General features: G+C 34.2%; 2 protein-coding genes and 1 pseudogene across 2 annotated transcripts; 2 read left to right on the top strand and 1 right to left on the bottom strand.

The window, feature by feature from the left end:
• The first annotated feature begins 253 nt into the window (after positions 1 to 253).
• On the top strand, positions 254 to 5,021 carry LOC129876804 (uncharacterized). The gene is made up of 7 exons (XM_055952297.1): positions 254 to 284; positions 2,003 to 2,104; positions 3,099 to 3,158; positions 3,235 to 3,303; positions 3,392 to 3,609; positions 4,078 to 4,254; positions 4,358 to 5,021. Exons 1-7 carry the CDS (start codon positions 254 to 256, stop codon positions 5,015 to 5,017), a joined length of 1,317 nt encoding a protein of 438 aa, XP_055808272.1. The 3' UTR covers positions 5,018 to 5,021.
• A 288-nt stretch (positions 5,022 to 5,309) lies between these two features.
• LOC129876800 (indole-3-acetic acid-amido synthetase GH3.6-like) lies at positions 5,310 to 6,965 on the bottom strand (annotated as a pseudogene).
• A 4,885-nt stretch (positions 6,966 to 11,850) lies between these two features.
• Positions 11,851 to 13,509, top strand: LOC129877311 (uncharacterized). The gene is made up of 3 exons (XM_055952798.1): positions 11,851 to 12,423; positions 12,718 to 12,825; positions 13,256 to 13,509. The coding sequence occupies exons 1-3, from the start codon at positions 12,396 to 12,398 to the stop codon at positions 13,447 to 13,449; spliced, it is 330 nt and encodes a 109-aa protein (XP_055808773.1). The 5' UTR covers positions 11,851 to 12,395; the 3' UTR covers positions 13,450 to 13,509.
• The last annotated feature ends 2,417 nt before the right edge of the window (positions 13,510 to 15,926 follow it).

Raw genomic sequence — 15,926 nt, 5'->3', positions numbered from 1 at the left:
GTCCTTGAGCTAAGAAAGTAAAGTTGGCATGAAAAAAAATAAATATCTTTATTATTTAATTGTAATGAGATCTTAAAAATTCTCTTCTCGTTATTTAGAGGTGTTTCGAATTTGATCGATTTTGGAGTAGCTTTTTTTGAGAGTATTCTACTCTCAAAATGAAATATTTTAGTATGAATTCAGATTAATCGGATCTTTAAGTACGATCAGACAATATTATAGTGCATTAGAATGACGGGTAGCCCCTGGCCATATGAAGAAGGCGACTACAATGAAAAATGAAGGTGACATGGACTTGCCATAGAGGTGTGGCGTTTGTATTGGACACAGAGTGAAAAATTCAAAAAAATTACATATATCTTCACTAATTTCCACGTGTAAGGATTGTGTTGGTTTATATATATATATATATTGTCAAGTACCATGTGTAAGAATTGTGTTGGTTTATATACATTGTCAAGTACCATGATAATAAATTTTAATTACTCCTACTTACACTCCAACTACCTATCTAAAAATGTACAATTCTTCAATGCATAAAATCAAAGTGCCAACTCCTACCACAGCTATCACTAGCTCCAATTATAGTTAAAGCTGTCAAAATAGACTTGGTTCGTGAGATCGATCCAATTAAACTCTTGAATTAAATAGAGTTGGATTAAATTTTTTTAATCCATTGAGGAACGAGGCTTTTTAGTCCAACCTCATTTAGCCCACCAGCCTCATGGACTCAACCCGTGAGCTTCAGAGGCCGGCCCATGGATCATAAATTTTAAAAATATTTATTACTTATATTTTAAGCAGTGTTTTATTTTGCCAAATCTTCAGTAACTAGGCAATTGAAGTTATTATAACTATGAATCTTTGACCTCTTTTATTTTTGTGTTTATACCTAATTTCTCGTTTCTCTTTTCTTGTCTAGTTTATGAAAAAATGATCATGTAATGTATGTTGTTATGATGAATCTTATAATTGTTGACTGTTGTATCTTACATGTTCTATTATTTTTTAAGTATTCCACTAAAGTGTGTGGAACTCACGGAAATGTGAATTTTTGACGTATTGGTGTTGCATTGATCAATGTTCGATAGTTTTTTTAAAAGGCCAATATTGTCCATCTTTTGATTAAAAGGCCAACCCGCAGCTCGCCTAGGACTGGGTTGGATTGCTATTTTATAGGTCCTTTAGTTAGGGTCAGCCTGTCCTAACCCATTTAACTCGCTAGTCTTTTAGGGTTGGGTTGGGCCAACCCATTTTGACAACTCTAATTATAGTTGTTTCCCTAATCCAACTTGGACAATAACTCCAAGGAAGTGGAGCTTTAGAGCAATGATAATGTTGTCATTGTGTCTTTTATAGGTCGTGAATTTGAATCTTGAAAGCAACTATTAATATTTACATGAGCTATGCCAACTTACGTACATTTTGTTGACAGACAAACTATCGCTGGAACCCGACTAACACACAGAGTGATTTGTACACCGAACTATCCTTTTTTCCTAATTCTTTAATTAAAATATTTGTAACCTGCTCTTTGCTACTAATATAATTGGCTTTATCAGACCTTTCAGTAGTTTTTCTTTTATGAAATGATAACTTATTTCAGTATATTTCTTGAGCTCTTATGAAAGGTCGAATTTGATGTTATTTACAAAGTAACCTTATTGTCACAAGTTATAACAGATACATCATAATTTTATTTTATCAAATTATTCATAAGTCTTATGGGATTGACAAAACAAAATGTCATTTTTGCACAAATTCTTTAAACGTGGACAAAACTTAAACAATGGTCACGAAGTGTCACATATGTGCAAAAGTTTCGGCCCATATCCATTTTAAAAAAAGATCCGGGTTAGTGGGCCCTGAATCTTCTTCCACGTAGGATAAAAGAGAATATTCATTTTTCAACATTAATTAACCCTTTGAATTCCAATTATTACACCTTTACCCTTATCACTCTCGTCTCAGCCCACTGTAAATCACCATTTTTTTGTTATAGCAAATTACTACTGCAATTGCCATTCTTTTTCTAGGGTTTTTGAAATCCTCATTGATTTCATTATTTTCTTCAACAAAACAGAGGAATTTCAAAGCTTTTTAGGTACATTTAATTTAATTTAGCTTTTTTGGAATTAAGCTTAAATTTCAAGATTCTTTTTTTTTGTTCTGTTCATGTTTATTTTGCATCAAGTTTTGAAATTTTTGCAACCCTTTTAACTTCTAAAACAGTAAAACAAGGAAAAAAAAGGTTTAGATGGTATTTACATTTTTGATTTGATGATTCTGTAGTGAGTCTTGACAAAATGATAGTATAAGATGTTTCTTGAGATATTTGTACTTTTATGTTATTTATTATTCAATCTTTGCATGTATGGTTGATTCTTGATCATCATTTGGGAATTTTCATTAAGTCTTCAAATGCATAAGTTCAGTACACAATGGCCAAGTTGCCAGAAAACATGAGGATGGGGATGGGGGTGTGGGGGGGAGGGGGTACTCTATTGGTATCAATTCAATGGTTAATAATGGGCTTACGGATTTTCAAAAACCAATATTTCTAAAATAAGAACACAGATTATCTGGTATTCGTTGCTAGTCGGAGGCCACATGTATACTGTAGAATTAGTCGAGGTGTGCGCAAGAATAAAATAAAACAAATTACCACAAAGTTACATGGTACCTGTGCTGGTGAGAGGCAGTAGGGACCCGTGAAATTAGTCAAGGTGAGCGTAAGCCGACTCGAACACCACAATTATTTAAAAAAGATACCTAGAGGTTCTTATTTTTGTTTTACTGGTAAATAGGAGCATTGATTTTTCAATAGAGCTTGATAGTGTTGCAGTCATCAGCCTATGAGATGTTAAAATTTTTGACTTTTTAAGTTTTAGACCCTTTTTCCTTGAGCCGGGGTCTATCGGAAACAACCTCTCTGTTTGAGGTAGGAATAAGGTCTACGTACACTCTAGTCTCCCCAGACTCCACTTTTTGTGGGACTATATTGGTTATGTTGTTGTTGTTCTTGTATACTGTTTTCCTATTACTCCCTTTAGCCAGAGAAGTAATCTTTCTTTTTTTCCTTTCTTTTTTTCTACAAGTCAGGGTGAACTTTCTTAAGAAGATGGATTTATCTATTTGGGATCCACCAGAAAATCAAGGTTTGCTATTCTGTTACCCTAATTGGATTTTCAAGATCTTTGGTAGTGAAAGTGCTGAAGTAGGTGATTTATTTAGTCTTCACAGATGGAAGCAGTTATCCAGCAAACATTTGGAAGTATAACTTATATTTTGATCCGAGGCTTGGTAAATTCATAATATTCACATATATAAATCTTCTATTGTCAATTTTGATTGACATACCTCATCTATTTGAATTGATTCTATGTCATAGACGTGATCGAGGAAGATGCTTTAAATGAGAAATCATGTCTGCAAGTGTTGAAGATACAAATAAGCAAAGCTGATTCAGAAATTGTAGAACTTGAAGATGATATACTGATGCTCCAGAGACAGCTTGCCTGTGAAGATAATATGGATTTTGCTGCATTGAATAGAAAGATTGTTAACCTGGAGGGCATGCTAAAGGCTTTAAAGAATGAGAATCAGCAGGTTTGCTTTTTGAAATGGTCACATGTTCTTATTTGTTGACTTTAGTCAGTACATGCTCTTTAGGTAGTACCTATGTTGCTCGGACTATTCAAAAATGTCGCCGGGTCTGTGATGGATCTTCCAAAAGTAGTGCATTTTTGGAGGATCCATCACGGGTGTGGCAACATCCACATGTTCTTATTTGTTGACTTTAGTCGATACATGCTCATTAGGTTACACCTATGTTTCTCGAACTCTTCAAAAATATAGCAGGATGAGTGTCAAATTCTTCGAAAATAGTGCACCTTCGGAAGGATTTGACATAGTTGCGGCAACATCTGTTGTGATATATAGTAGATATTGAATCTCCTTGCCTTCTTCGTATTTTCACTTTTGTACATTTAAATCTCCTTGGTGAAAATCCTGACTTTGCCACTGCCTGAACCTCCTGACATACTATTTTGACAACTTTTATTTTAAAAACAACAGCCTGCAGAACCTAGTGTTGGAAGTTCAAATCTTCCTGAAGGTCTTAACAAAACGGAAGCAATAGATGATCACAACTCAAAAGATATCAAAACTGTAACATTCAAGGATGGTAGCACTGCCCAGGACAATAATACAGTCTTGGCATCTCTGTTTGAAGTGAGAAATCAGCAAGAAACAGTAAGTTGATGTTTGAGGAAAACAAAAATACTTTAAGATGATGTCTTTTGTTGCTTATTTTTGATACCTTTGAATCAAAAAAGACAAAAATGTTCATTGACAGCCTGCAGAAACAACTCTGGAGGAGAGACATGCTTCAGAACAAGAAACCAAAGAAAATAGCAGCAGATCAACACAGAATGGAGTGAAGGCTGTTCAGATTAATGATCCATCTGGAATGAAGGGCCAAGAAGTGGAGCATACTGAAACTGATCGTACTAGAGAGGAGACACGGCCATGTCTATTAAATCCTATAAGGAATGACAGAAGCACGCCACAGAAAAAGTTAATGAGTGGAGGTGACGACTATGGGGACAAAACCATCAAGGAAACTCAACAACTGGCTGGAGCCAAAAGAGCAGGTGGTTTTGCAGACATTAGTGCAACTTCTCAGTCTCACTTGAGAAAGAGGAGTGAAACAAGTTTTTGTGGACCAGTTGTCCAAGAGAATAATGATCAGAGGAATGCTCAAAATATGCTGGTAAAATCACATGACAGAACAAGTCAAGAGCCTCGGATCATTTCCAGTGTGCATAAAAATGAAGTGGTTTCCCCTATGTCACCTATTACCCCAGTACCTCCTATAACAATTCTCAATAATATGTCACTGGTTCAACTCAAGGCCTTGGCAAATCGACACAATATATATGGGGTGTCCAAAACTCGGAAGGCAGACTTGCAAAAACTGCTTCTCTCTAAGCTGCAAGCTAAAGATTGGTCATGACGACAATCTCTCTATCTTTTTAAGTTTCAGTCTTATATGAAGTAAACATAGGATGGTGTCCGAATTCTTTTATGAAGGAGAACAGAAATGAATAGAGCACTATACATTAAAGTGTAAACCATCAAATGAGCTGCAACAACTTCTTCTGTGGTATAGTTGCAGGCTAAAGATAGGTCATGACAGCAACCGGCTATTCTTTTTATTGCAGTATTATATGAAACATGCAGAGGATTGTTTACCAGTTTTTTCTTTAGTACAGGAAAACAAAGTTAGAGCTCGTGCAAGCTAGATTTCAATTCGTGTTGTTCCATTTCTTGTAGCCAGGAACCCATTTTGGACACGGGACTGAAGTAGCTGGACACGACCCTAGAATTCAGCAGGTCAATAAGGGTGCAAACTTCACACCCCGGGGTGTTTTGTATTGGTTCATGGAAGCACCTAAGCTAATGCAGTAGTCCATGAGCTTGTCAAAAGTTCCGATTTCCACCACCCTGATTTCCAGAGGTCCGATGGATTTATCAGATGCACGGCCCTGGCGGTAGAGAAGTTTAGAGATTCTTCAATTGTGAGGCAACAATCTTCAAAGACTGAAGGAGGAATTGGGATAGAGCCATTCACACTCAGCTCCCAAAACAGGACATAGTGGCTTGGAATTGTGGCAATATCAACAAAGCTAGTGTACTCGGTTACATGTGCATCAAATGGAAACAGATTGCCCGCTGCATTTTTCACTGCATTTTGTTGCTCAACTTCATTAGTGAGGTCGGCATCAATGCTCTAGACTACATTTTACCGGCATAGAAAGTTGAATTGAGGCGCATTGTTCTTGTAGCCAGCAACCCGAAGCACATCACTGACTCTGTATCTATGGAGTCCTGAAATAGGCACAAATTCAAGCAAAGCTAAGCATTGGCAGACATGCATGTTTGACAGGTAAATGGAAAAAGAAAATATGTCAATATATAGGGCTATTTGTTTTGGCATTTGAATATACCAGAATATGTGGTAACGACAAGCTCATGCTCCTGGCCAATCTTTACATCAGCCAAATCGACCAATTGTTGTTTCTCTTCCTTGGTAAGCTTGGGCATGGAGATAGAATTGATGACTCCATCACTTCCCTGATTTGGTAAGAACTCAAAATAGGCCATGGTGGGAATAAGGGTGTAAGAGAATTCACTAGGCTTACAAAAAGGGTTCAAGTTGATTCCGAAGGAGCATTCCGAGGCAGTATACATGGTACTGACAAGTTGGAGACTATTGCTGTAATAATCAAGGGTGGGTATGTATTGTGCCATGGTTCCAGTCACAGTAACATTCACATACTTGGCATTGAGCCATAGTCTATTAATGATACCTTTCCATGAATCTTTGGTGCATTCAGCTTCAATAAAATCAGCTAACTTTGGATCAGGTTTGAGGATTTCCATCACTGCCTCTCTCACTGAAGGATCAGTAATACAGGCGTCAACAGTTCTTGTTTGGACATCTTTACAAAGCAGAGGCCAGTGCTTCTCCAAGAACCAAATGGCATGGATGAAGCCAGTCGCGAAAAAGGAGCCAACCCAGAGGACTTGCTGGTTTTGGCAGAGGCCACAGAGCATTTGGGAATACATGCTTTGGTAAGAGTCTGGGCAGAGAAAGGTTGCAGGTGGACTAGTGCAGTCATTTAGAGGACGGACAGTATCGAACTAAGGACTCTTGTAAACACTGTTGAAACAGAGCGAGCTGTTAATCCTCTAGGGGTCTTCTCTTCAGACCTTATGAACATGAAATACATTGCTTTGCCATTTCCATAATCTTGATCGGCTTGGCTCATCACGGACATCTGAAGCTTCAGAAACAGAAATCTCCTCCCAAGCTCTTCCTATGTTGTTGGTATCAATTTGCTCTCCCCTCCAGATATTCTAGAACTGCATGCACATCCAAATCTTTGTCCTTTAGCCAAAAATTAATTTAGGACAGAGCACCAGAGGACGAATTTTGTCCGGGTGATCAATAAACTGAGTTGTGAACCATGAGGGCTCAAGTTTAGTTTCCATAGAGGGCAAAAAAACATTAGCTAGGTGGATAGAGCAACAAAGGACGAATTTTTTCGCACGCCATCTAGTGATCGATGAACTAAGTTGTGAACCATGAGGTCTTAGGTTCTGTTTCCATAGGGGGCGAAAAAACACAAGCTAGGTGGATAGGGCAACGGACGAACTTTGTCGCACGCCACCTATTGATCGATATTGATCGATGAACTGAGTTGTGAACCATGAGGTCTCAGGTTCAGTTTCCATAGAGGGCAAAAAAACATTAGCTAGGTGGATAGAGCAACAAATGACGAGTTTTGTTGCACGCCAACTAGTGATCAATGAACTACATTGTGAACCATGAGGTCTCAAGTTTAGTTTCTATAGAGGGCAAAAAAACACTAGCTAGGTGGACAGAGAAACAAAGGACGAGTTTTGTCACACACCAACTAGTGATCAATGAACTACATTGTGAACCATGAGGTCTCAAGTTCAGTTTCCATAGAGGGCAAAAAAACACTAGCTAGGTGGATAAAGCAACAAAAGATGAGTTTGTCGCACGCCATCTAGTGGTCAATGAACTAAATTGTGAACCATGAGGTCTCAAGTTTAGTTTCCATAGAGGGCAAAAAAATACTAGCTAGTGGATAGAGCAACAAAGGACGAGTTTGTCGCACGCCACCTAGTGATCAATGAACTAAATTGTGAACCATGAGGTCTCAAGTTCAGTTTCCATAGAGGGCAAAAAAACACTAGCTAGGTGGATAGAGTAACAAAGGAAAAGTTTGTCGCACGCCACCTAGTGATCAATGAACTAAATTTGAACCATGAGGTCTCAAGTTCAATTTCCATAGAGGGCAAAAAAACACTATCTAGGTGGATAGAGCAACAAAGGATGAGTTTGTCGCACGCCACCTAGTGATCATTGAACTAAATTGTGAACCATGAGGTCTCAAGTTCAGTTTCCATAGAGGGCAAAAAAACACTAGCTAGGTGGATAGAGCAACAAAGGACGAGTTTGTCGCACCCCACCTAGTGATCAATGAACTAAATTGTGAATCATGAGGTCTCAAGTTCAGTTCCCATAGGGGGCAAAAAAACACTAGCTAGGTGGATAGAGCAACAAAGCACGCCACCTAGTGGTCAATGAACTAAATTGTAAACCATGATGTTTCAGGTTCAATTGTTATAGATGACCAAAAAACAATAATTGGGTGGACAAAGTCAGGATGGATTTTCAAGAAGAGGAGTACACAACTACGAGGTGGATTCAGAATATAAAGTTGACGTCTTCAGCCTTTAGGTTCTTACTATTGAACTCATTACATTTTTGAAATTATAGGTTCAAAATTAATTGTTTTTTGAATTTTTGAAATTTTTACAACTTTAGTGAAATTGTACTTCGTGTTGAAAATGTTGGATAAGTTGAATGCATTGCTGATATGCTACATTCTGTATTGCTACTAGTTTTGATATACACATTAATTATATAAAATTTTATAATACAACAAGAAAAAAATAGAAATTTCAATGTCAACTTGATGGATAGAGTTGACCTCATAAGGCAGTATCTATGCAAACCGTCTCGAACACCAGAAAAGAAAACAAGAAACAAACCTTGTCAATAATTCAGAGATGAGTTGGGAGCAGAGGATTGGAGATTTATCACCATTGGCAATACGATTAATAGGGGACTGAATTCTTGGTAAGTGATGACAGGTATAACTTTCTTACATGTGCCTTTATCAGTTTGACCATTGATATCATAACCCTATAAATAGACTTGAAAAAAATAATTCATAAAATATGACTCGTCTAATTTATCTAAATTTGAGTTGGTTATCACTATAGTTGTTTATAGTAATGGTTAAAAATCAAATGGAATCGTAATTCGAACCAAATCGATTAAAAATAACTCGATATTTGGTTTGATTATGTTTGGTTTTAAATTTTAAAAACTGATACAATTTGATTTGGTCTTGATTTTACTAAAAAAAACCAACAAAAATAATCAAATCGAACCAAGAAATTATTTATACATACATATATATATATATATATATATATATATATATTATGTTTTAAAATAATTATTCATAAATAAAATATAAATATTTTATTGAGTTTTGATAAACTTAAATCTTTAATTTTATCATTTTCTCAAATCCACACTTAAATTTTAATCCAACTATTAAAATCCTAAGTCTAAGTCCATCAAAGTCTGTTACTTTAGTCTCCCTGACTCACATCAGAGTCTCTGTTCTTTCCAACGTAACTTTACTTCCAAGTCTCAAGCAGTTTCTCTTCACCTTTTTCAGTCTTCAACTTCAAAAGGTTTGCCTTTTCTTCTCTGCATCTTCTTCATTTCTCAAGTTCACATACAAGGAAGAATTAAAAGTGAAGATTGACGGTATTTTTTGATTTTTTAAAATTTTATCTAATTTTAATCTAGAGGGTGCATGGCTTGAAAATTAAGAATTTTTAAAAAAAATTTAGTTGTTCGAATTTCAGATGAAACGGCCATTAGAGGTTGACGACTTGGAAGTTCAACCTCAAGTAGGAGGAACTACAACTGATGAAACTCTAGAAAAAGGTAATGTTTCAAATACTTCTTCTGTGAACAATCCTCCCAAGAAACAGAAAAGAACAACTTTGTGTAGTCAAGATCCTAGCGCTGGATGAATTGGTAAAAAATCATCTGAAGTTTAGGATCATTATTCAGAGATTACTAACAAAGTGGGTGAAGTGAGGGCAAAATGTAAGTATTGCTTCAAAGACTTTGCTTGGATTAGTAGGAATGGGACTTCTAATCGTTTGGGACATTTACTTACGGTACTTTTTTTTTGGAATTTGACTCTATAGGTAGGTATCGGCGGGGCTTGCGTAATGTAGTTGTAGTTAAGGCTGACATCAGCAAGTGTTTTCATACCATCCACCGACATCGACTCATCCCAATCTTTAAGGAAGAGATCGATGATCCCAAGTTCTTTTACCCCATTCAGAAAGTCTTTTCCGCCGGATGACTCGTAGGAGGTGAGAAGGGCCCTGAAACAAGGCTTTTCCTAAATTTCTATGAGAAAGTACATGAAGGAGTTTAACCTAGTGTATGAAATACTCTTTCAAGTCTATTGATAGAAAGCAAACAACTCTCAAACCTACTAAAAGAGGGGGACAAGTAGATTTGGAAAATGTTGTTTATAATATCACCGAAGTCAGGAGGGCCATTGCTGAATTCGTAATAATTGATGAACAACCATTTAGAGTTGTTGATGGCGAAGGTTTTAAGAGACTAATGTCGCTTATTTTGCCTAATTATGAGTTACCATCTCGTATTATTGTAGCTACACTTTAAAATTTTATCAAGAAGAGAAACAAAAGCTTAAAGACTTGTTAAAGGTCAACGTGTTTGTATTACTAGTGAAACGTAGACTTCACTCCAAAATTTTACGTATATGGTCATTACTACCCACTGGATTGATGATGAGTGGAAGTTGCAAAAAAAAAAATCTGAATATTTTTCAAATTATAGATCACATGGGTGAGACTATTGCAAAAGCCATTGAATCTTGTTTGTTAGATTGGGGAATAGAGAACCTACTTACAGTAACACTTGATAATGCATCAGCTAATGATGCAACAATCACACACTTGAAAGGGAGAATTAGTGATTGAAAAGGTGTTATCGTGGAAGATAATTTTTTACATGTTAGGTGCAATACTCATATCCTAAACTTGATTGTAAAAGAAGGATTGAGTGAACAAAATAACTCTATTTTTCGGAGAAGAAATGTTGTGAAATATATTAAGTCTTCTTGTGCAAGAACTACTTTTAAGTCATATGTTGAGAAGGTTAAACTAGACACTCGTAGAATTTTGAGTTTGGATGTTGAGACAAGGTGGAACTCTACATATTAGATGTTAAATATTGCTTTCAAATTTGAAGAGGCATTTTCAAGATTGTATATTGATGATCATGAGTACTTTAAATATTGTTTTGACTCAAGTGGAAAGATAAAACATCCATCTTCAAAAAATTGGAGGTATGTGAATGTATTTCTCAAGTTTTTGGAGATTTGCTATCAAATCACTTTGAAGTTTTCGAGTACTTTACATGTTACTTCAAATACTTTTTTTCATTAGCTTTTTAATCTTCAAAGCATAATTGTCAACTATTCAAAGTGTGATGATTCTCTTTTGACTGGTATGGCTAAAAAGAGGAAAGAAACGTTTGATAAATATTGGGGTGATTTTGATGATATGAATATGTTGTTGTTTGTTGCCATTGTGTTGGATCCTCGCTGTTGAGGGAAGGAAGCACCACAACTAAAGTTTGATATGATGAAAATAATGAAAATAAATTGGACACGAGAATTTTACGTGGAAACCCCTCTAAATAATAGAAGGGAAAAACCACGGGGTAGAAGGATTTCACTATTTTTGTATGGAGTACACAGCTCTCAAATACAAGGAGAAAACAACAATTAACACTTCTCTCTTGTAAAAGGAACAACTACTAAAGAGGACACTCAAGACTACAATATTTATCTTGGTGTATTACTCTCTTTGTATTCTTACTCTCTCTTTTGTTGGATGTTATAAATGAGGGCAGAATGCCCTCTATTTATAAGAGGAACAAAACGCGTAAAAGAAACTTTTACGCGCTTTGTAAACGTGTTGCCAGTTTTTCTGTCAAAAGTTGCTTTTGGCAACTTTGACTATTCTTCCTCCTAGCAGCAACTTTTGATTCTGTCAAAAGTTGCTTTTGGCAACTTTGACTATTATTCCTCCTAGCAGCAACTTTTGACCACACTCGCTTTAAAATGAAGAATGTGAAGTTTTTTTTCCATAATTATTATAATTCTGTGGAGGGATGTAGTAAATCTACCAAAGTAATGTACACTTTAACTAGCTTGTATAATTATTACAAGAATTCTATTTCTGGGACTTCTTGTGAAATTGTTGGAGATGAAACAGATGTGGTGAGTGAAATTAGTGCAATGGACACTTTTGATGTGTGGCAATCTCAATGGGAGAAATTTCTTGAAAAAGAAAATAATGTTGATGATAAATCTGATCTTGACAAGTATTTGGAGGGATGTAGAGAAGATTAAGAATTTCAATATCTTGACTTGGTGGAGAGCTTCATCTGAAAGATATCAATTGTCTCCAAGATTGCAAGAAATGAGCTTGCTATTCCTACATCTACTGTAGCTCTAGAATCTGTTTTTAGCATTGATGGTCGGATCCTTGATTGTTATTGGAGTTCTTTGTCACCAAAGACTGCTGAAGCTCTTGTTTATAGTCAAAAATGTTTACGTTCAACATCTACGGAGTGCAAGATTGAAAATCTTTTAAAAGAAATGCAAAAGCTTGAAATAGTTGAAAAAGGTATTACTTTACAACTTACTAGTTATTTCTTCTTGTTTTGATTCTTAAAATTTAATTTCAAAAAGTTGAAATAGTTGTAAAAGGTACTACTTTACAGCTTATTAATTCATTCTTCAATTTCTTTTTTGATACTTAAAATTTGATTCCATAATAGAAGTCTATACTTATCTCTTATTGTCTCTTTTAAAGAAAAAAGAAGTTCGATCATATTTATGTTTGTAGATATTTAATGCCTAATATAGTGAAATTTTTTTAGAATATCTAGACACTACTTTGAGCATTGAGTGAATTTAGGCTATGGAGGTTCAAGCCATGTGGTTGAGGAAGAAGAAAAAGATGTCAAATCGTCCAAGTTTTTGTTCACTGTTCATAACAGTTCTGCTTCAAAAATTTCAACTCCAAGTATGATTTTTAACTTTTAAGTATTTAGTTTCCGGTCTTCCAGATCCTTTTCATCTTTTTTTTTCATAATTTAAAATAGTGTTTCAATCTCCTTGGTTGATGGTGGAATGTAGAAACTATACCTACCTGTAAAGTTCCTCTTCTTTGGCTTTAATTTGTCCTTTTAAATTTTTTGTTTGTTAGTTGCATCAAGAACAATTGCAAAATATAATTTCTTTTCATCTGAAGTATTAGTTTTATGAACTAAAGAATGTAGTTTAGGACTTGAAAGTGGTAAGGATAGTTGGAAAGATTTGGCCTATGTGTTTGTTAAAGTTCGTATTGGTAAAATCAAGTACATCACAGGTTGATAAGTTTCTTGATATATTTGAGAAAGAAGGGTGTAGGATGGTGCCAATGACATGTGCTGAGCATGATATGTATGCTGTAGGTTCACAATTTATTACACATACAATGGGGAGGGTGTTGGAGAAGTTGGTTTTGGAGACAACTCCTATTAATACTAAAGGATATGAGACTTTGTCGAATTTGGTGGAGAATACTGCTAGTGATAGCTTTGACTTGCACTATGAGATTTCAAGAAGATTGAACTTACTTTATGCTACTGGAAATGAGTTTTTTTGATTTCTGAAACTTGGTACATTGGATGAAATTCAGTTATCTTATGTTTTTCTCATCTTTTGATTTTTGATGTATAATGATTTTAATATTGCTTAATTAAATTACTTTATTTATGTAATAGTAACTCTAGTATTGATTAATTGTTTAATTGAATCCACAATAGCTTTTGTGTGGATTGTTCAGTGTATTGAGATGTGTAGCCCCTTGATGGTTATTTTTTGGTTTGGTTTAATTTTTGAAATAAAAAAACTAACTAAATTGATTTGATTTTAATTTAATCAATAATCAATTCAAATCAAACCATGAACACTCCTAGTTATCACTGCTAAAAAAAAATGGGGCTAAAAATGACGGACAACCTAGATTTTTTGTGTTGAGCCAACCCAAAGCCGACAAACTTGACTACGTCGGAGAAGCGTAGGTGACGATGTACGCTGGTTTTCTTAAATAAAAAATTGATATAAATTATTCTTAAAAGAAATTGCAACAACTAGCAATTGAACCCAAGTAATTGCTATGACATTGAACAAGTCTACCACTAGTTCGTACATGCTCTTTGATGAAATACTTTTCGTTGATTATATTTTCTACTCAATTGTAATTTTATACTTAAAAAATTAATGAAGTTTCACGGTTTTTGAAGAAAAAAAAATGAGGAATTTTGTCATTTTTCTTAATAAAAATTTTAATTTATTTTTAAAATTTTTATGCATATTTGCTCACTTCACGAGATAGTGATAAGATCTGTATATATTTTACTTTTTTATATCCATTTAGTGAAATTTCACTGAATATGTTGTTATTATTATTTCCTTGAAAAATAACCGACGGACGTTGCTAGTCACCTCTTCAATGAACTCAAGACCCTTTTTGTAGTCACTTATACATGCTTCTTTCCATAATAAAGACTTGAAGAAAATGAATATTTGAGAATGGGGTTGTTGACAACTTGACATGTAGCAAATGGAGCTTTATATAGAGGACGTGTCTGCTTTTTTTTATTGCTACTATATTGATAAAATAATATAGCATGTCTCTGATCCCCATATGTTAATTGATCTTGCTTACCTTCTACAGGCACACATATCAGAAAATTAAAAGATCTAATCGAACTAAACTAATTTGATTTTTTGATTCTTTTAATTTTTTGATTCATGTTCAATGTAAGATTGCAATTTTTCGATGTACCAAAAGAGTGATACTTCAATTATGTTTTGATCATTGTTTCTTTTCTCTCTTGCTCACCTAATCTTTTGATCTAACTACAAAAGTCAAAGTACAAATATGGAGTTCTCTACTTTTATATCCTTTAGGGCCAAAATAAAAAGCAATATTCATGTGTGTGTTTCAATTTATGTGAAATTTTCCGATTTTTGAAAATTAATCAGTTTAAATTTAATTAAAAATTTACGCATGAAATCTTCTTTTTTTTAAAAAATGAAATTTATATATTTGTAAATTATGTAAAAAAATACTATAAATCATAACAATTAACAATTCAAAATATTTAAAAAATATATAAAAAATACGGAGAAGGGCCTAAAATATCCCTCAACTATTTGAATTGGTACAAAATTATCTTTTATCCACCTTTCGGCCTCAAAATATCCTTGACGTCAATCTTTTGGCTCAAAATTATCCTTATTTTTAATGGTCCACACTCATAAGCCTAATGAAGGGCAATATTGTACCAAATCTCATAGTTTAAGAGCATTTTAGGCTCTTTTTCGTTAAAATAATTTAAAATTACTTAATATATAAGCTTATATAATTGGCCTAATTTTGGATTCCATAGTAAACTAGATATATAAAAATGTTAGTCCTCTACTCTGTACGCCATTTTTGTTTGGATCTTGTCCACTATTTTAATTTTTTTTAACTTATGACAAAACAAGGGAGAAAAAAGGAGGAAAACAGCGGTAACATTCATATAGAAATAATTAGTTCAATAGAAGATGATTTAATTATGCAGCTATGTACATATATTGCATTTTTCTTTTGTGTGCACCCAATATTCAAAATAAAAAAATAAAATTATTTTTTTCTCATATCCCCATCCACACCCCATCATGATAATGATACAAATTAAATGAATATGAACATATAAGTTCATTTCAAGTTTGAGTCTCTGATATTTTAATTAAGAATAAAAAATTAAAAAGGAATAAAAAGAGGAAATGAACAATATATTTGGATAATTGATAGAAGATTTTATATTAATCAATATAATAAAAAAATTAAAAGGACAATCAGACGGGGCAAATATTGATTTTAGTTGGATCCGTAGTTATGAGAGGGTTATAATAAATCAGGAGTTGATTTAAAATCGGCCAAATAGGAAGATATCATGAAATTAATAAATTTTTGAATTATTTTCAAGCATATCGAATCAAAATATGGATCATATGTAGTTTTATTCATATGTAGTTTTTATTATTTATTTGAGAAAAATTTAAATTTGGATCAATCAGATTATACAA

Source organism: Solanum dulcamara, chromosome 12, assembly GCF_947179165.1.
Source record: "Solanum dulcamara chromosome 12, daSolDulc1.2, whole genome shotgun sequence".
NCBI classification, from domain to species: Eukaryota; Viridiplantae; Streptophyta; class Magnoliopsida; order Solanales; family Solanaceae; genus Solanum; species Solanum dulcamara.
The sequence above is the reverse complement of the archived record's forward strand: the minus strand, read 5'-3'. Positions and strand labels throughout refer to the sequence as shown.